The sequence below is a fragment of the Ambystoma mexicanum genome, chromosome 4q (assembly GCF_040938575.1).
Source record: "Ambystoma mexicanum isolate Mex_15411 chromosome 4q, UKY_AmexF1_1, whole genome shotgun sequence".
In the NCBI taxonomy this organism is placed as follows: Eukaryota; Metazoa; Chordata; class Amphibia; order Caudata; family Ambystomatidae; genus Ambystoma; species Ambystoma mexicanum.
Window position 1 is genome coordinate 1184352759 of NC_090928.1, and position 24458 is coordinate 1184377216.

A 24458-nucleotide genomic window follows, 5' to 3' on the forward strand; every position below is an offset into this window, starting at 1 on the left:
ACCATCGAAGTGCCCTTTTCACAGAGCTTCTTGGTGAGGCAATTCCTTTTCAATTAATAAATACAAATAAATACAAAATACAAACATGCACATTTCTTGCATTAGCCAATCTTATTTTCCCATGTAATGTATCAAATAGTTAAGTCTTAGTATTTATTTAATAAGAAAACCAATGTACACATTCAGAAATGGTCTATGTTAGGTTTAAATTATACACACATACTGATGTACCTTTATTAAGTGTGTCATTGCATCTTTAAAAAATACCAAGTCCATAAAAGATCCTCTAATTGTTTCATTGAGTTGTCTTTGAAAGCTTTGCAGTTTTTCGGACAGAAATTCATAGCTTGGAATCTGAAATAAATAGCAAAAAACACATTCTTAACAAATTTGTTTGTAACCGAAATGCAAAGGCAAAGCAAAAATAGTAGCAGACAAATGGGGATATAGCTCACGTTTTTTTATAATTATTTGCACTGTCATAATCACATACTCCTAATATAATAATCTTTTTAATACTACTAAAACTCATCAGGATTTTCAAAACATATAGCTATTGAAGGAAATGTCCCCGCAACTTGTAAGGAGAATCTAGCTTCCATGAGACATGCCTCGGATATTAATGATAGAGCTAATGGATTCATTCTAAATCGTGTGCCCAGCCCTTGTGTAATCTGTTCAGAATAGTTTTGATAGTGTAATTGATCCCCAGCATTGACCACAATAAATGAATCAGAACAATGATAGCCATGGTGTGTTTGAGGAACTTGTCCTGGTATATAATCGACAGATTACTTACTGTTCTCTTCATTACACTGAGTCCAGCAGTTCTTCATCCCAATCCTGACAAAAAAGAATAGTCTGAAAAGTTGATTGTTGTTGTGGCATCAAGATGGCTGCATAGGGAAGACACTCACTGGGACCACCACAGAACAAATGTGCCTGCCTCTGACATGAACTCAGCCTAATTTATGACAGCTTTTCATATTTAATGTGGTCGCCTGTAGCCATTGAAGCAATGAAAGATGTAAAAGACAGCTTTTCATATCTCATGCAGCCTGTAGCCATTGAAGCAATGGAAAATGTTCTTCAAATATACAGCACATTTTAACATAAAAGGTTAGTGTGCGACACTTGCTGAACAAATATTTGTAGGCTCTGCAATATCAGCCGATATCCAGGAAGTGGGGCTTTCCTGTTCTGCCAGATGGGCCAACCACAAATGACAGCTAACAGCCTGTTTTAACTTCACACCATTAGGTGTTATCTGAGAGCAGCCGTTTGACCGCACATGGGGAAGTGTTGTATCTGATAAAGATTCAAGAACAGGAAATTGACAGACACGAACAGAAACATCATGCACATTCGCACAGTTGAGAGAGATGTCTCTTGATAAGACAGCCGACTAATATAGCCCGCAGAAGCATACCATGCGTAACACTGCAGAGCTTCACGATTGCCATGGATTACATTGAAGGCATTTACTAAACAGATGCAGAGATCTCACTGTAAGGTGCAAAAACCCACATAATGTAGTTTTACATAGGAGGCCTACCTCGAACAATCACAGTGACACACTATCTCTAGCCCTCACTGTTCCAAACAGTGGATATGACTAACGCCCACTTGCAGGGCCACCATGTTACTTGATACATATATAGCCCAGCACAAAAAGGGAAAGGAGGAAGTCCAGCAGACTTGCCAGTCCATTCAAGCCGGAGCGGCTGGGGAGGAGTGCAGAGCAGCAACATAGGATCAAGACAGCCAGGCCCAACTAAGGAGAAGTTCTCAGCCCAAGAAGGAGCCGTTTCATTTGAAGCACATTCCACTCTAAACATGAGTGACAGGTGGGGGCTTTCTGTGGGCATGGAGGCTGATGGCGTATAGTATAATGTAGTATAGCTTAATGAGGGAGAAAGGTTACACATGCTGTTAAACTAAAACCACCACTTGTTCTATTATTTACACATTCAAACATGCTCTTTGCCCACATGGCAATCTTGTGCATAGGTCTGATGTAATGTTATGTTATATCTGCTTTTGCTTTAGCTTCTTTAATGAAAATAAGAACCCTCAGAAGATAGGGGGTCATATTGAATATATTAACATGGTAACTCCTGTGCCAAGTGTATGATTCAGAGTAATGCATCAGAGTTGTATCTGTTTGAGTTCAAGAACTTTACCATTCCTGACTGTATATGTTTAATCATGTTGATACGCACATGAACCTAGACATGCCTGTCGTTTATCACTGAGACACATCCTAGGGTGAGTTTTGACATGAATGACCGATGACCAGGGGTCTGTTTTCACAGCCTCAAACGAGGTAGAGATAAGAGACACGGCCACGCCTAATCATAGGAAATCAAGACAAGTGGCACGCCAGATGGTACTTCTTAGAGATGCCCGTAGCATTACTAATAATAAAATAACCTCATGCCCTAGTCACGATAAACAGACTGGGCAAAAATATTTTTTTTAAAAAGCTTTTGAATAAAAAGAGGTTAGTTGGGTACAGAAGATGGACAATCAGGAAATCAATATTCCCATCCATTGCAGGACGGTGGTGTTTGATTGGATAGGTTATCACACTGTCAGGGAGTTAATATAAACTTTACAGTGGCAATTGGTCAACTCGGAGGGCTGCTCTCTGAATCGCTCTTCACTTATTTGAAAACCCCAGCCAACAAGGTAAATAACATGTATGCAACTCTCCTGAGACTTAGAAACCATCCAACATCGCCCATACCAGTTTCCTGGATTGGCTTTAACACATATAAATCATGTCAACTGGTCTGGAGGTAATCTAGTTTATCCACAAACAAATGCTAGACATGGACCATTAGCCACACCCAACCTGTCACTAGAATTTGTAGCCCGGTTTCATCCAAACCGCAGAGGCCCACTCTTACAAACAGACTATCAACTACTTGCTGCACATTTTGACACTGTACGTAACCTTGCATTGCAATATGCTGCGCAGCATGGCATAGCACCTGGGAGCAGCCACATGGACAGATGGACACAGGAGAAGTGCAGCTACAGAAATTGAGAATTATATTAGGGTCATGCCCTTCCAGAAATGAGGACATACCCAAGTGGTATTCAGAAAGGCTAGGACAGATGCAAGCCGCCTATCCCCAGGATACACCACAGCATAGCCATAGGCATAGGGCACTAGCCATGTTCCTTCCCTCTGGCTGTACACTGCCTTTAGCAAGCTGTGACAGCTGGATCTCAAATTATAGCTGGCTTTATTTACAGCTGATAGGCATTCCACCTATCACATCTTTAGCATAAATATTGGCAGATATTATGGGAACACAGGGCGCTGCTGCTGCCATGAATTTAGGCTTGTCCATAGCATCCAATAATTATGAAACAGCTGAGAGCATAAATCTACCCTTATTGAAAGGAGAGCCTGCAAGGTTAGAAGTTCATAGAACATTGTCCCAGTTAAATGAGCAAGAATAAAAGGGGCCATTTGGGGACATAGTGACATCCACTTATCAATCACAAGGCAGAGATCACCTAAGCAGGAGACCTGAAGAGACACACAAGAAGGCTAACAAGGATAGTAAACCAGACAAGGAGACACACCAGGAAGGGGGACCCTCAAAAGGAAGGGGATCGTATCAAGGTAAAAAGGGTGGTAGAACACACAGACAGCTTTCAATAATAGAAAAATATGGAGAGCATGAGCCAAAGAATGAAAAAATTACAGGAGATAGGGATGCCCTGCAGTGGCAAGGCACTCAAAGGGGTAGACGATATTGGCCAGTTCCAGTTTAGACCAACTGACCATGATATCAGAGACAGAAGACAAATGAAAAGTCCACAAAAGTATGGCACTGATGAGAGTTCATCTCGTTCCTCAGAGGCAAAGACGCAGATTACTAGTGGTATCCAATTGGAGACCACATGGAGGTGTATCATCTGAGGTTTCATAGCCCTCATATAAGTTCAGGATATAAAAAAATCCTTTTTAGGTAAAGGTTGAAAATCCTTTTCCTGGCTTTTTTGTGGTAAAGGCGTAGAAGAATCTACAGTCGGCGTCAATGTTTTTAGTATCACGTTGATGGAGTCGACGTCAATGGTGTCGACAGCATGACCTTGTTCTTGTGCTCCAAAGGACTTAACCATTGACTCGACGGTTTTGATGATTTCTCATCTCGTCGAGTAGTCTCAGGCTTATGACCCAGGCTCGAGGGCGCGCTGGGTTTCACCTTGGCCTCATGCTTGTCATGAACCGTAGCATGGCCTTTCTTGTGTTTTGAGGAGGACGGGCCTGATTCTCAAAGATTTTGCACATTTTCTTCCTAAACAGTTCTCACTCATCTTTGGAGGAGGATTTAGTCGGGAAGACTATGCTCCTTTCATCTGAAGAAGAAGAAGAGGAAGAAGATGATCTATGCCTTCGCTGATTTTTTTGATGATGACAAGGAGTGTCTGCTCCTCGAGTGGAACATTTCTTAGATTTATTTGTGTGAGGAGAGGAATCTCTCGACTCATGGGATGACCCAAATTTCGAAGGAGTGGACATGGATCTGGGGACAATCCTACCCACCGAGAGTTTCACTTTGTGCTCTTTTAAGGCCTCACCTGTCATCGACTAACAGAATCGACAGTCGGCGGTCACATGCTTGACGCCCAGGCACCAGATGTATATCTTATGCAGGTCCGTGATGGACATCTGGGCACCGCATTTTTGGCACTTTTTGAAGCCTGTCTTCGGAGTATTCGGAGCTGAAGACAAGGCCATTTTGGAGTCGTTTTTGAAGAAAACTTAAGCACGCTGTAATTCTTGAAGCAATAGCAATGGCAGAAAAACTGAACCGAAGCCAACTGGCGCTGCACATGGTATATGTACTTGACGATGTCGTCAGCCGAGATGGAAGCCCTTGAGGGACATCGAGTTGACCGTCTTGACGCACAGCACGCTCTCCCGAAGGAATGTTATTTTCTGAAGCAGCTGAAGCTGGGAAAGAAGATATCATAAGATGAGAACAATGTGGGAGGACACAATCCATTCGAAATATTAACATTTTGAATTGAAAAATCCTATTACGAGTATGCTCTCTTGCTGAGGCGTATCTTGTGGATAACCCTTGGAGAGGGGAGGGAAAGGCATATAGAAACTAAAAGTCCCAGCTGAAAGGAAAAGGCAAACCGAGAGCCGCTCCCTCTGACCTTTCTTCAATTGTAGAGGGGGCACGTCTTGTTGGAGGAGTAAAAAATAAATCTATCTAGGGAATCTCTCATTTATGGAGAATTGGATCTGTCAGATCCAACAGAAAATCAAATTTATTGGGGTACATATGTGAGTCTGTGAGGGAGTCTGTAGTGGGGAAGACCATATACGCCTCTGTTTTTCATATAAAACATTGTCATAGGATAGTCTATTAAAATAAGTATCCACTTACCCTGAAGAGAGGAAAAAAAGGACAAGGGGCCAGAGAGATTGCCTACAACTTCACAATGTTGATATGCTTCCCTGTCCTCTTGCCCCCAGAGGTTATGCACTTGTTGACAGCTCCTCATGGCAACATACACTCAGGAAAGATGAGTCCATGGAAATAGAAACCATGGGATCCTGCTGAGAAAATAGAGCCACAAGCGAGAGGTTTGGTGTATGAGCACACCAAGAGATATCCTGCTGGACCCGAGAGAGAATTGAGATCAATAATGACTGCAAGTAAATGTCCTGCTTCCAGCTGGATGCCAGATGCAACTGAGTGTTCCATATGAATAAACTTGCGTGCAGAATCATTGGAACACAAGATGCCACCAGATCCAGTAATCTCTGCCAATTGCAGGACAATCATTGGCAACTCCAAAAAGGTTTTTATTCTCTCTTGAGTTGGGAAGGCTCTACCCTTTCATCCCAGTAGAGTAACCATATTCCGCTGATATCCTATGAAAGTGAGTATGAAGGTGAGTACTGAGTTGGTACTAGCGATAACTTATTGAAGTTCATTAATAAGACCAAGGAATATACCACAAGTGCTAAGGTCTGTAGTAGGAAGAAGCAATCGCTTGGGGACGAACGGCCATTAAAGGCCTGCATCAGCGCAACACCTGTTTTGCCTGTTCTGTCTTTTGGACTGGGGACACGTTACTTTGCTTGTGGTGCTGGCGAGAGGGCAGCTGTTGGGAATTAAGACGGTTGGGCTTGTGAGGTGTGCCGCATAATGGTGGTGGGCACATGAGTAAGGAAGGTCTTGGAAAATGTTTTGCATATGGCAGAGGAGGATGCGAGATCCTGCTCCACAGGGCCCCAATAGAGGTTCCTGTGCTAGCTGATGAAGGGCCCTTTCTTGCTTGTATTAATGTCAAAGTGCATGCAATGGAATATTATAGTAGGGTAGCTTGGAGTCAGACTCCGGCAAGGTGTGTCTCACTTGCTCTCATCAAGAATTTACCTGAACCACATGGCTCATGGCACCTGTATAATCAAGGGGGGATATGGACATTAACTGGCAGATAGCCACCTTGAAGGTAGGACTAACTGGCAGGGTCCTCAACCCCAGGTATATGCATCCGGGTGCCCTTGGGAGCAGGTGTCTACCTCCCCAGGGAAGATTAGGGCTTTACTGCCTAATACACGGTCAGCATTATAAAAACATTTTTTTCTTCATGAGATGACTGAAGATTTGATCTTTACCTACTTTGTATCAAAGAAACGTTGTTTCCGAGAGCATTCTCTGGCAGCCTCGAATGATTTCGTGCTCCAAGGATATTCTGCATCACTGAAAATCGAGCGTCGGAATTGAGCGGGGGAGTTGCAATCGTTTTTAGAGATGCTCTCAAAATGTTGGATAGAAAAAATGATTAGCATAAGGGACTCAGATCTGTTACATGTAATATGCCTGTCAATGCCTCCTCTTTGGTGGATTTTTTACTGGTATATCATCCGACCAAGTCTGCTAATCAGTTTTGTATGGAGTTGGCAGAGTTGGTGGCATAATTGATTCCATTTTCCCTGTGACTGATAGTGTTGAGGTATTTCAATTTATTGGCAGTTGATATCAAAAACCCTTGGGCCCAAGCCTTTTTGGAATCCTTGAGGATGCTAGGATTAAGCTAGTTGGTGGTTGGGCCAACCCACATAGCGGAAAAATAAGTAGATATGGGGTGGGCACCTAGTATATATAATAAATGAATTTTAGTTATTTCAATAATGCATGGAAACTTAAAGGCGTCCTTCAGAATCTGATGTACAGTACATCGATACAAGAAAACAAAAACAGAGCAGAAGTCTATAACAGCTACACAATTAACACTCAATCAACATAATACAATTAATATAATGATCCCAAGTTTTTGTGGGTAAAAATCTCTTATTTATCATTTTCCATTTTTGTAGTAATGAGGCCCTTGCCGATGCATTTCAGACAAAATGTAATTCAGGGCGGGCTCTATAACTACACAATATTGTACAAATGTTTAAGAAAGAGATCATAAGAACTAGCAGAAATTCTACTATAGACATATTTTAGTCTGAAATATAAACATGAACACACTGCAGTACCTGGTGATCTGGGAAAGTGAGGTTGCCCAGGTGCCTGTGCGCCTGGATAAAAGTCATAAATCGATGTGTATCCTAGAGACTGTGTTCCTGCAAAGTAATGGTACCTGTGTAAAGCAAAGCTAGCTAAGGGGTGGCGGGTAGATTCTGAGAATGAGAAATGATAGACATTTAGTTCCTCTTACCACAAGGACATGATAGGTGTCAGTCCTGGGAGGGAATACTACTCAATGTTGTCTCCTGTGTCGTTTAAGTTGCTGCGAACCGCTGTAAATAGGAATATTTATCTCAGTAAACACCTTAACTCAAATCTTAATATCGGTGCACATAGAACTAAAGATTACATACACTTGTGGGTCTGGTTTTACCATCAAAAGTGTTGAGGGTAGTACTCGCTCCTCATGGGTAAGTCACATCGCTGCCTATAAGAAACAAGGGAACTGTCATGCCTTCGGGTCGTTCCTCCGGCCATGTCCCGTCACCCAGTCTTGTAACCTGTCCCTCCCATTCACCTGTTTCCCGGGGCTCACGCAGGCAACCCAGTTTGGCTCGCGCGCTAGCAAGACAAACGCCATACACCCTACAGTCGCGGTTGCGGCCGTTTCTCCATTGGCAGTTGCCATGGAGATTAGGCCACCGCTCGAGCAGTAACACACTCGCTCGTATCGTTGTGGCCCGATCACGTGACCCGAGGAGACGGTCACGTGCCCCAGGTTCGCGGTCACGTGACTCCGTTTAGTGTCATGTGACCAGGAAGTAGACGGTATTTAAGCAGTGCAGTGCCGGTACACCACGCTTCACAGCTGGTTTACCTGGGAACACTGTTTGGCTTACTCACCCATGTTGCTTACCTGGCTTCCTTGGACCTGGCTTTTGTTTTCTGGACTCCTTGTGGATCACGCTGGACTATTGCTACATCGGCTTTTCTGCTCATTACGGCTCCTGACCTCGGACTGAACTACGGACTTCCTCTGGATCGCGTTTTTGTTCTTCCATTTGGTTCGGACGGCTCTTCCTGGCTTCAGACCTTTTTCTGCAACGGACCTCTCTTGGGCCTCCCTGCTTGCACCTCTGCACGGGTAATCTCACTTTCCAGTTGGTGGCTGCCATCTGATTACCTGGGGCCCTTCTACAATACAGACACTCTCCAGGTGGAGACTGGCGAAGACCATCCAGACCTATCCCGCAGGGTGGGTCCTTTGCCTACGTGAGTCCCGGAACCATCCTCCCGTTCAGGTTCACCATCCCTTTCATCAGATCCCCGGTAAGACTCTGATTGTCTTCTGGCTAATACATGTAGTATCCTGTCTGCTTGGTATATAATCATTGCCTTTTTTCACAGCTGCCTTGGGGTTCCTAGTACTTCGGTTCCGGCTCCGGATTTTCTCCACCTGTGGCCTCAAAGGTTGCACAGGGAGTGAATAAGTGATTCTCCCTGTGCGGCACTTGGGGACGGAGGTCTCCTATATCTTCACGACTCTCAACACAAGACAGGAACACACCAACGTGCGTGTTACACTTATGGGGTTTCTGTCAAATTGAAGCTATAGCTCAACAAAGCAATAATGTGAATCGATCGTGTCTCACCTGGCGTGCAAACCATGCACTCCTGGTTGTGCGTTTTCTGGTGAATGCGAGCAGTGATTATAGATCACTATGGCACATCCGTGTTGCTTTCTTGTAAGAGCATTACCATGGTAGCCAGATCGGCACAAATACTCACGGTTTGCTAGTCGTGACCATGCGCCGCAGCGCGATGACGTGTCAGTGCTTGTTCGATCTAGGTGTGCATCCTGTTTCCAAGGGAAAGCCTGTTTATGCTTCAGTATACCACAATGAGCATGCTGGTGTACAGCTCGGGAGACAATGTCAAACGATAGAGAAACCATCGGGTAATGTGATGCATAATCGTGTAGGTAATTGGGTTAAGCTGTGAGAAACGCAACTATATTAGGAGATTCCCTTGATGCAACTGATTCTACAATAAATAAAGAAATGTATATAGAACTCATATATCAAGCGCTTTTCTACTCATTAGTTATTTATTTTTATTTAATTTAATATGGTTTATCTAAATCTTTTAAATTTCAAACAACATGACTTTTGATCATCATCCGTGTGTTACATCTAGTAAGTCAATCATTTACACTTTTATGATCATTTTAACAGTTTGGCATTGCCTAACAGTTTCATTCTGATTGTTTTTCATTTAAGACATTTTCCAAAAACGTAATTGCTGCCAAAGTTAGGCTCACATCAGCCCCGCTTAAAATCCTATTCCACCATTCGTCCACAGATAACGAGTTTATTTTACTAATTCGATTTCCCACGTGAATTGTCCTCAGATTTCTCAGTACGGGTCAGGCAATCATTAGATGTGAAGTTTCCCTGACTTGGATTCTCTGACAGAATTTACACCATGGGTTACCATGTGGGTGTTTTTTCCAGAGGTATAACATTTCACCTGTTGGTCATATATTGAGCCTAAATCTTAGAAACATATCCTGGTAGTGTCCTGATGGACATTTTTTCAGATAATCCGGTATATCATTTAGGTATCTTCTATGAGGTATGTTTGACATGCACATTCGATTTTCAGATCTCCTGTCCTGCGTTTGAATCCAATCATGTACTTTTAACTTCCTTTTAACCATATCAGGACTCGTTTTCAACGTTTCTGTTAATGCTCATATTTCTTTAAGCCAAATTAAACATTTGTCTTTTCAGTGGACCACCAGATGTTTTCTTCTTCCATTCCTTTCCGTTCTTATGACTTTGAAAGAAGATCATTCTTCTAGTATGCATTTCCTTTATAAGGATAAGAACCTCCATAGAACTTGGGACTCCAATGACTGGAGTCCTAATTCAGATCAAATGGCACTGGTCTGAAGCCCCCTAGGTAGTCGCAGAACCTGGCTCCAGAACAGTCCCTCCAATGCTGGCCAAGTCTTCCAGGACAGATTCAATAATGCTTCTGCCCCATAGATTAACACTGGTACCACCTTCTGTTTGTAGAATGTGATCACTGGTACCAGTGTATATATTCCATATTTATTTGTTATGGCTTTGGCAGGTGGAATTAAGCTTCCTATTTTTGCACACAGTGGGCCTCATTCTGAGTTCGGGGGTAACCACGCCACTATTTGCGGCATGGCTGCCTCTGAACTCGTCCAAACTCCGGCCTGGTGAATGGAGTAATTACCGGTCCATTCCGAGGTCGGAGGGACCGGTAATTCCCCATTCACCAGGGCCATTCCCCATTCCCATTTGAGCCCCCATAGGGCTCAATGGGAAGGCAGCAATAACGGTACCGTAAATTACGGTACAGTTATTGACGCCGGAGTCCCTTTGCGGGTCCCGTCCTTAACACCTGCTAAAAGCAGGCGTTAAGGAAGGACCCGCAAAGGAAACTCGTAGTAGGGCGGTAAGGGTTTAACGGCACTGGTCTCGTTACCAGTGACCGTTAACCCTTACCGCCCTACTCAGAATGAGGCCCAGTGTATCATGCCATTCTTTCTCATTTATGCTGCAATTGAAGAGAACACCTAGGTAATCAATGGATTTGACTTGTTTAAGTTGTTTTACCTTTATTAGCCAGCTAAAGGTCCCCTTTGTTTGTCTGCTATTTCCCCGTTTATTTCCCAATTCTAAAACACAGGTTTTTTTGGTGTTTATTCTTAGGTTGTTGGCTCTAGTATATTCTTCAAAGGCCTTCAATCTGCATTGTAGCCCTATTTGGGTCTGGTGAATGATGACATATCATCTGCATAAAAGCCCTAAGCAATATGCTGGTTAGCTAGTTTTAGGGGGAATGCTGCAACAAATATCTGTGATTCAGGGAAGTCTGATAGGTATAAATTGAATAATATGGATGCAAGAGGGCATCCTTGTTCAAGTGCTTTATTCGTTGGTATTTTGTTTGTGACGTGTCCTTGATTGTTCAGCCTTATCTGAATGGTTGTATTTGAATACAAGGTCACAATAGCCTCCAATAGATCGGGTGGGCAGTGTCATTCTCTTATTTTCCACCACAACCTGCCCCTGTCCACACTATCAAAGGCTTGTTCAAAATCAATGAATGCAAGGACATATTTAGTTCTTTTTTGTAGCGTCTTCAATTTTAATATATTTAGGATTAAGAGATTTAGGGTTGTGCCGATACCCTTGATGAACCTCGTTTGACGGGGACCTAATCAACCACTTTTTGGCCATTTAGTTAACTCTCGTAGCAGTACAGAGCTGAATATTTTGCTCATAACATCAGATAAGGCTATTGGGTAATAATCCTTGGGACTTCCTCTATCCCCTTTTTTAAAGAGCAGGACTATGATGGCACTTGTAAAAGAGGATGGAATTTTTTTATGTTGCATGATTCTCTTAAACAAGATTGTCATAAATGTTGCCCATAGTCAAGGGGCTCCTTTCAACATACAGTTTGTTAAACCATCCAGGCCTGAATGACGCATTCAATTTGCTGATCATTCTTTTGATATCATCTTCGTCTCAATTGATGTTCCATCGCTCTGTTTGGTTTTTTACCCATTTGGATCCTTGGGTTATGGCAGCATATAGGTTTTAAAAGTGGACGATTCAATTTCGTTCTGACACATTTGAGATAAGGAGATTTACGTGGAACCTACCATTGTTATTCATTAGAACCCGGCACGCGCGGCACACCGGGAATCCAACGTGTTGATTGGCTCTTTTACGCCCCATATCACACGGTATTCCCGTGCCGTGGTGCGTGCCGGGTTCTCTGTTCCCGGCGAGGGGCATGGCAGCCCCTCAGCCAATGAGGAGGCTCGGAACGGGGCAATCCCCGCTCCGCGCCTCCCCATGGCTTGAGGCTGCCTTCGTCCCCCGCTGGGGACTCCGGTAAGATTTTTATTCCCCACTCCCTGCCCTCCCCACCCCACTTATCTTCTATCCCTTGGTCTATGGCGGAGGACGATGGAAGCCTCCAGGCGTGTGGAGACTCGGAGCGGGGCCTTCCTCGCTCCGAGCCTCCACACGGCTGGAGGCTTCCATCGTCCCCCGCCAGAGCAACGGCACTTTTTTCTTTTTTTTCCCCTCCCCCTCCCAACCCCACTTGCCTTCTTTTTTCTTCTTTTCTTGGGAGCGAACGCCCTGGAAACACTTTTGTTCCCAGCGCGTCCGCTCCCGATGGCCGCCATGGAAAGGGAAAACGGACTACGTTTTCCCTTTCCCGACGGCCATTTTTTTCACTTTTTTTTTCCCTGTTTTGAAATGCAGCAGCATTTCTAAACAGAAAAAAATGGCAGTAGTACCCGGGTCTAGCGAGCCGGGGTACTAATAGCAATAAGACCCTCGGCAGCGGGCCAATACCGCCCATGGTAATGCCCCCGGGGCTTCTTTGAGGCCCTCGCTACGCTCAGGCCTGTAACTACGGCCAGAGACATTACCTGGGGCGGTATTGGCCTGCCGCCTCGGGTCTTATTGCCACAATAGCTCCCATAGATGTCTTGTGTTCCACTTAGTAATTGTTCTCATTATTGTTTCAGCATCTTGTTGCGCTTTAAGTGATCCTATCGCAATAAGCCAGTTTTTATATTTTTGTCTTTTGGCTTTCAAACAAAACATCATGTCCGATTCTTGCTTTTGTCTAATGCCCCTTATGTCAGTGCAAAGCCTTCTCTTGGCTTCCGTTACTAGGGTATTATACAAATGGAGTGGTTCCACGAGGGTTTCACACACTTTTTTGTTGTTTCCTTGAAATTTACTAGCAACCATGTATACTCTAGTGTCTTAATCATGTCTCCCTGTGCATAGCTCAATATGTTAGTAATACATTCAATCTCCTTGGCTTTCACCTTGAGTCTATTGAATTTTTGCGTGACTTCAATACTGTTTATTTGCTGTTGCTTTTTTACAGAATTCTCGGCATATCTCAATTCTAAAAGATTGTGGTCATTTGTCGACATCTTTTTAGGCAAAATGTTTGCACTGTTCTCAACAGATACTCAGATACAAATATGTAATCTAAGTGGCTGCTTGTTTGACCACTGGACCATGTGAACTGCCTGGGCATATCCCCTTTTGTTTGTCTATTAAGCAGAAGTAGCTTAGCCAGAGCCATCACTGGCTCAAGGCTAGACTACTGCAACATACTTTTTCTAGGGACTTCCGCAAAAAACATGGAGAGGCTCCAAGTCATCCAGAACAATGCTCTCCGTTCAGCCCAAAGCATCTCCAAGAGTGAGCACATCTCGGAGGCCAGGAAATCAGCTCACTGGCTCCCAATAAAGGAAAGGATTATATTCAAAGCTCTGACACTGACCCACAAGTGCATCCATCTCACCGCACCCGGCTACCTTTCACAAAGGATCCACCCCGCCAACTCCACAAGACCAACCAGATCACCTTACACCAACATGCTCTGTGTGCCACTAATAAAAAGAACCAGACAGGTGGCTCCAGCTTTTCATATCTCGCACCCTCACATTGGAGTGCCCTACCTCCTACTCTCCGGGGCGAGGTCTCCCTTATCTCCTTCTGCAAAGCTATGAAAACTCTTCTCTTTACATAATGTTTTCATCTATCAGCTTAGAATGACCAACCCCACACACATTTTAAAACTGTACTAATGTACTTATGCACTATCTCGCAAATGTATCCCACAACTACATCACCTAACAGTAACAGCACCTTGATGCCCCTTGGGTGTTTGTGTGCTATACAAATATAATAAATAAATAAATAAATGTAAGTTACATGCTTCAATACTTTCTGTCCGTTTATAAGCCTTTTTTACCAGTAATTGTTTATTTAGGACATCACCTCGATTGCCAAGTAATTTCATGTTTAAGTCCCCACATATTACTATGAATGACTTTTGGTATTGTATTGTCAATGCGTCAAGTTCCTCCATAACCGAAGAGACAAATGTCTTGAATTTACACATCTCTGGACTTCGATACACATTGAATATTATTAGTGTCTGCAAATCTTCACTGATCTCACTTGGCCTGTTGAGGATAAGTACTTGGCAAAAGAGATTTAGGTTTCTAGCTTCCCTTAGTACTAGGCCCGATTCCCTTTTGATAAGTGTCAGGAGACCCGAAAATGGTTGACCAGAGACATTTCTTTGCAGGATTTAAGTGGCATGTGTATCTGTCACAGCATGGGGTCTGTCTAAGCTAGGTTTCTTGTATGCAAAGGATATCATATTTTCTTAGTCCTAAATTTGTATTGTTGAATAGGTGGTAGAAGTCTCAGGCATTCCAAGATACACACAAGGGAGTTTTTCCATCATCTCTCTGACTCTAAACCTCCATTTCATCAGCCAGTGCTGTTGCAATCCAATCCCAATCATAATCCAATTGATTTGTATCTGTATATGAGGCTGCTGCCTCATTTTGTGCTTCCAGTCATTTTCTGATATTGATGACAATAGTTTGGCGTAATGTATAGTTTTTTTCATTCTTGAAATGGTTGTTTCATTTGATCTTCTGTGGTTGTAACATTCCGTCAGTTTTTTCACATAATTTTGTATCTCAAAGCCTAATGGTAGAAAATCAGTTGCGGATTCCAGTAGGCGATGCGTGATTAACAGGGACTTTAAATGTAGGATCACCCAATCCGTACGCCTTTCGTTCATGAATTGGACAATCTTAATGTCCTCAGATGTAATAGATCTATGTTTAGGACTATGATGTAATACTTTCACAACATTTCTGTGATTTAGTATCAAATCATCTCTAGAATGTAGAATTATTTCAATTGATACTTGATTAGTGATGTCATCTTCATCAGCTTTTTTGTGGTTTGTTTTAGATCCTTTGTCCATGTGCGGCGTATCTATTTCCTTAGAATGAATGTGTTACATATTTTCTTTTGTCTGATCAAGGGACCGTTAAAATGGTCCTATGTGCTGATCTGGAGACTTGCCCCGGTATCATAGCCTACTTGTTTGATGTATTCCACTTGTCCTTATATTGTACTCACTTCATGACTACTTATATTTATTACTTTCAATTCGTCGACTGTAGTCAGCTGCTCTTTGTTTTCTTGTAATGCAATTTCATTTAATAATTCTGAAATGCCTTCATAGTTTTCACTTTCATCACTTTCTGAATTTGATGTATTGTTTAAATGTATTATGATGTCATCATTCGTCAAATTATTAGGGGGCACTTTTGGAATAGTCAATGGCTGACACTGATCTTTGGTGTTCATTCACTCAATGATTAATCTGGTTGGGTTCCTCAGAATTTTTGATTTTTCTTTTGCTTCTGCAGGTGGAATTCTTATGTTACGCAGAAAGACTCTGTATCTGTTGGTTTTTGGTTTCTGCACAATTTGTACATTTTTTGACTTTTTCAATTGCAGTTCCTTTGCTGAGACCCTCACGGTAGCCACAAGAGACTATGTAACTGAGTCTCCTTTTATGATACTGTTGCAGTTATTACAGGACATGCAGGGAAAAGTTCCCTTCTTTTTTGTTCTCTGTATTTTCTCCTTCTTTGGTTGTGTTTTGACCAAGAGGTCTCTAAGATTGTTGCTGCGTTGAAATGCAAAGATAGGTTTATCCCTGAAATGATCCTGCAGTTTGTTGTCAGAGTTCAGTATTGACAAATGTTTAAGTATAATCTTCTTAATTCTGGGTTACTGTACACTATTTGCTCATGAATAATAGTGGAGTTTCTGATGAGGTAGCTCTACTCTTGGGTGTCAGGAGAGATGATGTTTCCTTAGTAGCAACTTTATCTTTTGCTGCCATAAATTCATCATCTTTTTACTTCGAAGTAGAGAGGATGGACGATGTCATTTGCAGCTCAGATTGAAACTGATGCGTGTACCTCGCAGAGTTCGCCCATTGGAATACCACTGCACTCTGTAACAGTGGACCTCCAATTCGATCGAGCCACAAAAGGGATCTTTCCACCTTTGTGATTGTCGATCTGCCCGTAAGAAGAGTATGGAAAACAAACAATAGTTTTAGGTCTGACTCAGATATAAGGAGACTTTAATTGGCACCGCAGAGTAGCCCACATCACACACAGAAAACCTTTGGAAATGAACGGCCATTCACCGGCTAACACTAGTTCTGAGCGACTCTGAGCTTAGGCCATTAACGACGCTTGGCATATTCAGTTCAGAACCCCTGTTTCTAGCGGGGATGACTACCTAACTTCAAGACAGACGAATCCGGCTACATCGGTATTCTATGTTCTGCTCCCGCTTCTGGCTGAACTTGTCCAAGAGGCATATACTTTGGCGGAGTACCTGCTGAGTACATCTTCGCCTCTCCGGAATCCTCAGCTGCTCCACGTGTGTGATTCATTGATTTATCTGCGTCTCCTGCTTCGTGCTTTGTGGACGTCACTGACTTTACAGCACGTTAAAACTCACTGGTGCCGTTGGAAGCCACGCCCCCTTTTCACCAGAGTACGTAAAGCCGGATACCCGCATGCACCAGCGCGCGCGCGCCAAGTGGAGTACCTGCTGAGTACCTCTTCGCCTCTCCGGTATCCTCTGCTGCTCCACGTTTGTGATTCATTGATTTATCTGCGTCTCCTGCTTCATGCTTGGTGGACTTCACAGACTTTACAGCACATTAAAACTCACTGGTGCCGTTGGAAGCCATGCCCCCTTTTCACCGGAGGACATAAACCTGGATACCCGCACGCAGCAGCGCGCGCGCACCAAGCGGAGTACCTCTTCGCTGAATGAGCGAGGGAGTACTCGGTGGGGCCCGCACAGTGTAACGGGGGGCTGCTTAGCAGAGCTCTAGACTGCAGCATAACAGTGCAGTACAGTTTTGTACGCGAAAAAGAGCGCAGCTGTACAACATGCAGCGCAGGCTACATTCTCTGAAGTCGGGCATGCCCGTCTCCGCCCATGCCCTTGTTAACCCTTTAAACTCAGGCGCATCCATTTTTAAAAGTATGAAGCTACCCACGGCCGTAATGAGCTCCACTCTAGCCAAACATCCGCCAACCCCTAAAGGCAAAAAATCCATATTGAAACAAGTGGTAATGGCGGACATACGCAAGTACTGCAAAGACTTGGATCGGGAGGGGTAGGGGGATACTATTGCGGCCCCACAAACAAGTGATTCAGAAGAGAGTCTGGGTTCCTTCTTGCTGCCTATACAAGACAAAGCATGTAAAAGCCGTTGTTCTCATGGTGAGATAACAAAATCAGTGGTTTTTCTATCACATCTCGCGCCATCGGATAACACGCTGTTGGACTCAATTTCTAATGCACCTCTTTTTGCAGGTACCGTAGTGGAGGCAGTGCCACATGTAAATGACTCAAATGTGATTGACTTGAATGATCAAACCTCAAGATTATGTAATGAGGCGTCCCATCACTCATTATCAAAGTCCCCGGAGCTATTTGTAGACTTGAGTCATACATCAGTTAGCTCCATAGCTTCCTACTCTGCCCCAACACCTTGCAAAGCACCTGATTCTCTTGAACCATCTAGAATGCTACCATCTGATTCTATTACTAAAGTGCTTGAAATTACTTTTACAACTATGAACTTAGCTTGCAAACTATGACCAAGCTGTTCGAAACTTTAGAAGTAAAAATGTGCATTCAGCATGCGCAGATAGAACAAATACTACAGTGGCAACACGAAACGACAGTTTGTTTGCAAAAATCTTTATCACAACAGATAATAAAGGCTAACCAAAAAACACCTGTATCAATGGTATCTGCATGCTCTCAGACGATCAGTGATCCGACATCCTATTTTATAATGCAGCCGGCATTGCCGGCGTTTCCTAATATCATTACGGAGGTTGGTTTAAAACCGATAGAGGTAGATTCTGACTGTGCAATTTTGCCAGCGGTTGTTGTTATGGACTCACAAATTACTGATTCCCAACAATTACAGAGTGTACAACAATCTTCAATTGTTCCTTCAAAAAACAAAAAAAACTGCCTATACAATTTTTTAATAAAGATAAAACAAATCCTCCAATGATAATGAAAGAGTCGAAATTACCTAAAAATCAGAAATCTCAAACGAAAATCAGTGGAGGAAAAACTAATCAGTTTATTAAAGCTATTTCGATGCCCAAAGCGACAAAGAACTCTATTCTTACATCTAAAGCTATTTCCAAAAAATATCAAAAAATTGATCTAATGAAAAAGGTGTCCTTCGCCTCTAATAGCGTAGAGAATGCAGAAGCATCGTTGTATGCCCCACTCGATGATTTGATAAATGTAATCACTGACCAACAAACCCGACAAGCACCTCAATCAAACATGCTCCCAAAGGGTAAAGATCCTTCGGCCTTGCAGCGGTCTGAAATCCGAAAAGCTGTGGACGCCTATATGTCAGCTCATCTACCATCAAATAGGACACCGCCTAACCCTGTTATCGCAGAGGCCCGACTGGTGAAAATAGGGACCGACCCTAATGTTGATAGTACTACATTACAAGTAATATCTGATCTTATACAATTGAAAAAAAAGGGTTTGAAAGAGTTGTTAACCTCAGCAGTAAGAACGAAAATACCCAAAGTGAATAAACAAGTATCTGACTCTCCCGATAATGAAATTGAGCATGCAGCGTGTAGTGTTCCGGGAGTGGGTGAGCCTCTTATAATGGACTTGACACAAATTATACAATTATTGTAATCAACATTGACACCATTTTTTAATCCAATCCAACAAAAGAGTGTAGCGGAAGCAATGGGATAAAGGCATGTGATCCTAAAGAAGATCTATTTCCGCTAGTAAGCCAGATTCCAGCTTCTTATGCGCTGACTCTAACGTGTCGACCGACACCATTACCTCAATATGTATTAAATCGTTGTGCAGCGTTGGCAATCTTTTCAGATATACCGCAGTTAGAAGACATTAGGTCATCTGACATCATACGCGTCAACTTTCCTAGAAACAAAGCAATCCTGAGCATAAAACTTTGGATTAATTCTAGAGTGGTGCAAAAAACCATATGGCAAGCGAAAGATTCTTTGTATAATTTGGGTTTTGAAATAGTGGTTGCTGATGTTCAAAATTTGCAAATGAACCTAAAAAAAGAGCTCCCCAGAGGCAAAATTTTTAATTTGATATGCAAAAATGATCCCATATCTCAGTCTAAAGCTGTGGTATGTCCCTGTTCACAAGTGCAAAGATAGCCAATACAAGCTGTGTCAGGTGATTGGGGTTCATTGGTTAGCTGGAACACGAGAGACTATAAGCATCTATCAGTGAGTTTCTGTGAGCTTATGAAATATGATTTCATAATGCTTCAAGAAACATGGCTTATGAATCCCCCACTAACAGATGGCTATGTAGTTTTTCTTAATGCTGCTTTAAAATCAACCAATGGGCGCCCCTCGTCAGGTCTTCTTATTGCCATTAAAACGCAAGGAGGAACCATAGCGTGTCAATGGCCGACGATAAATGGTTTCATGCAAATGGTAAAGGTTAGCAGTGTATAGAAAGTATACGCTTTGGTCAACTTGTACTGGAACCCGGCGGGCATTTCGGACGCAAGGTTTATTGAGAATCTCTACGAGCTTATGCTCGCAATTTCGTTAGATAGCTCTATTAAACATGTAATCATTGGAGGTGATCTCAACCTCAATTGCTTAAGCAAAATTGCGCAGCAATCTAATTCAAGACGAAAAATATGGGACAAATTTACGACTTCCCATAACTTGGTGATGCTTAATGAATCTTGTGAGTCCGACATGCCTGCTCATCCAACGTGGCGTCGAGGTGCCTCTGTCGTGTGGATTGATTACGTTTATGTAAGTGCCACCTTGTTCCCCGCAGTGGATGCGTTTCAAATTCTGAAGTCGCACCACAGTGACCATGAATTGCTTACCGCTAAATGGCGAACTGGAACAGGACCCAAAATTGTTGAGAAAGTTTCAGCCCTTACTCACTTGTCTGTTAATACTAGAGGAAATAGACTATGATGTACAGAACAACACTTGCAAAATTATAAGTTTTTAGTTCACCATATTTATTCCACAGAAAATTCTCCTATTATAGATGCAACATTCTACACAAAGATGCCCCTTTTTTTGATTGATAAGGCGAAAGAAATCACAGATACAAGCAAACAGCTGCATCAGTATGATGGTGAGTTAAAGGCGAGGAAGGCATAATTTAGAGCTGAAAAAAGAGCGATCTGTCTTCTTCAGGCTAGCCGAAAACGTATAGCCCTAGCGAATATTAAGACTAGATATAAAAACTGGCTAAGAGCAAGAGGGGCATCCTTATATCAAAAAGATGGCTCATATATGCTGAACTTCATCCAAACTGAAAACTCATCGAGAACATGGGCTATCATTAATGGTACTTATACCGGATCCCAGATGCTTGCTCAAGTGAACAGCGTTACCGAAAACAACTGGATTACTCATTTGACCAATTTATACGCTACAGCAAACAAGGCAAGCCTTGATGATACGCCCTGTCCTGCAAAGTTTGATTTGAAGGTTGACCTCCTAGACATCCAATTGTGTATTAAATCCATCAGTCGCTCTAGAGCCTGTGGCCACGATGGCCTGTCTAATTATGTGCTTAAACAAAATCCAATCTTGTGGGCCCAAATTCTTTATAATATATTTACTTTAGTAAATAAATACCAAATCATCACACAATCATGGTGGCACTCGGTAACTGTGCCGATATATAAAAAGGGAGACCGTCAGGTGCCAAGGAGCTACCGGCCTATAGCTCTTTTGGATGCGCCGGGCAAGGTTTTTGCGCGGATTCTGTTGAGGGAGCTTAAAAGCTGGATATCCAATTCAAATCTACTTGACCCCCTACAGGCCGGTTTTGTATCAGGGGTAGGCACGATCCCTAATATTATGATTCTACATCTCAAAATCAAAATATGTAAAACGTAGCCAAAATCTACTCGTGGCCTTTGTAGATTTTCGAGTTGCCTTTGACTCAATTGACAGATTACTACTATATCAAAAACTAACCAAATATAATTGTCCCCCATCGCTATTAGCTCTAATTATGCTGTTACACACCCACACCACGATGCAGGTGAGATTAACATTGGATGGGCTATTATATGCATATATTTGTACCCTAACAGGACTAAAACAAGGGTGCATCTTGGCATCCACACTTTTTAATCTATTCATATTGGATATCAGATGCGCTTTTCAAAATATTATTTGTGACGCTCCAAAATTGGGTTTACATTCCACAAGTTACTTATTGTATGCCGATGATTTAATTTTGATAGCTCAAACCCTGAGTGGGTTGCAGAATATGCTAGACCAGTTAAACAATTATGCCTCTGAGAATTATATGATTATAAATAATTCAAAAACTAAAGTTCTGGTACAAGCTTGTAACCATAAGACAGCCGTCAAATCATTGCATTGGCATTTGGGTTCGGAAAAACTTGAAAAAGTTTTAACTTATAAATATCTGGGAATTACAATTACCAACTCAGTGAGGATGGATTATGGTATTGGAGAACTGCAAGATAAATTACAACCGCTAATTAATAAGGCAAAACTTTTATCGTATAAATTTGCGAAATTCTCCTATGTTCACATTATAATGTTCTATAGACAAAAAGTGGTACCCATATTAACGTATGGACAGGAGTGAACATTACTTCAACAACGAGCTCTCTGGGATGCGATCGAGGCGATATTTTGGAGAAAGACTCATTGCTTGCCCGACTGCACACCGCGAGCAATGATACGATTTGAACTTGGCTTATCTTCACTATTTTCCCAAGTGCAATGGAAAAGATGTGCCTTATTAAGAAAATGCTTAACCGACTTAACAGCTGTAATGACATCTGAGGACTCATTTCCAAATAAATGGTTAGAACATACTTTAAATATCCTTGCCGAAACCAACATTCCGCTGGAAACACTCTTACATAATCCCGACAGAGCCAAAATAAAATTGTACCAGATGGACTGGATTAATACCATCAGCCAATGCTCAGTTAAAAGATTTCGATATAATATTATTCGGCCATAAGAAATTGGGAATGATGGCTGACTATCTTTTCAGATGGCCCTCGCCTCAAATGTGCAGTGAGTATTTACGATTTAGAATTAATCTTTGGCACACGCGTGATGTATTAGCAAAAAGAAAACTAATAACCAGCGAACAAAATTATTGTAGATGGTGCAAATCAAGAGATCGAAAAGAAACATTACAGCACTGTCTAATTAAATGTCCAGATCTAATAGGTTTGAGAAAGAAGCACTTTTCAAGGGTCACTATGTCGTTACCTCCTATGAATCATATACAAGCGTGGTATTGGCTTTTTACCAATAAGACACTAACAGTTCGTATTGCAATTGTACAGTATCTTAATGCACTGTTAAAATCTGTCTAACAAATTGTATGCTTTTTTGTTAATATAACTGTATTTTAATGCCATATATTTGACCGATGCTGCTTTTTCATCCTTCTTTAATGTTATGAATTCTGTTTGTTGATATATTTTATTTTTATTTATTTTGTCATCAAGAATGTATATGTAAAGAAATGCAATATATATGGAATTAGTTGTCAAATAATTATGTAATTTTGATTTGAAATTTTCTTTTATGTGTTTTAAAAGGTTTAATATTTTGAACCAACCAAAATAAAAACAATTAAAAAAAAATCATCATCTGTGTATCCTCTTTCTTTGAACTTCTGTACTATTTTGTCCTGTTCATGCTGTTTTGACATGATGTTGATAATCCGTTTAACCCGTAACAATTGGCTATAAGGTAGACTTTTGATGGTAGCTGGAGAAAGATTATTACGAAATGTAGGTTTATGGTACAAAGAAGTATCAAATATAGGAGCGTTTGGAGTAATCTGTACATCCAGAAAATGGATGTCCGGGTTGCCAATCTCAAACCTAAACTGAATCCTTTAATCCTTTTGTCTATGATATTCAAGTATGCAAGGAATGTTTCTAGTGTCTGTCGTGTTGTTCCATACTATGAATATATCATCTATATAGGGATCCAAGTAACGGATGTACTTATGCCATACTGGATGCCGGATGATGTGTTCTTCAAATTTCAACATTAATGCGTTTGCATAGCCTGGGGCCATGGTGGCACTCATAGCGGTGCAACTTGTATGTAGATAATATTTTCCGTCATATTAAAAGTATGTAATCTGAGATATGAATTCTAAAAGTATCATAATCCATTCCTTACATGCTACTACCTCTTCTTCTTCAAGTAAGAGTGATTCCACTGATTGTTGTCCCAAATCATGTGGGATGGATGTGTTCAAACTGCACACATCAATAGTTACTAAGATGTCTTCTTTGATGTGAATATCCTTAAGTTTGTTAAAAAAAAAAATCAGTAGTGCCCTTTATGTAAGTGGGGTATTTTTGGACAATGGGTTGCAAAATGGTGTCTATGTATACGCCCCAAGGTTGAAGGACACTGTTAGTGGCTTCTACAATTTGACGACCTGGAGGTTTAACCATAGATTTATGGATTTTCAGGAGGAGGGACAAAAGTGGAGTTTTGGTTAATTTTGTGAGAGAAAGATGCATATCTTTTCACTGATACACTCATTGCTCTCCGCCAGCTCTACTATGGTTTTTAGATCGTCCATGATCTCTCCTGTTGGATTATTCAGTAATACACTTTATATACTACGAACATTCAACTGTCTTAGTCATTCCTATTCATAGACTTCTACATTTAGGATTACCAATGCAGCCCCTTTGTGTGCTGGTTGGATAAAACAGTGATTTCTGATAATCGAAATGTCTCTTTTACATAGGTTTCTGTATTTAGGTGTCTTGTAAGATAATTTGGGTGGGAAAGTATTTTCTTGAACTTTGAATCTGGAGTGCATGTATATTTTATTTTGTTTTAAATAATGTTTTTTAGTATGATATCATGAAAGATTTGGCTACATGATGAAATCGTAAACGGTTAATGTTAATCATATACAACAATAACATTTTTTTAAAAAAAGATAA

At 41.8% G+C, this 24458-nt stretch overlaps 1 protein-coding gene across 1 annotated transcript in view; it reads right to left on the reverse strand.

Moving 5' to 3' along the window:
- DNAH8 (dynein axonemal heavy chain 8) overlaps positions 1-24458 on the reverse strand; it is an 8835797-nt gene that overhangs the window by 2385782 nt on the left and 6425557 nt on the right. The window contains exon 61 of the mRNA XM_069608756.1: positions 232-354. Coding sequence (XP_069464857.1) covers positions 232-354 — 123 coding nt within the window. The remainder of the gene's footprint in view (positions 1-231; positions 355-24458) is intronic.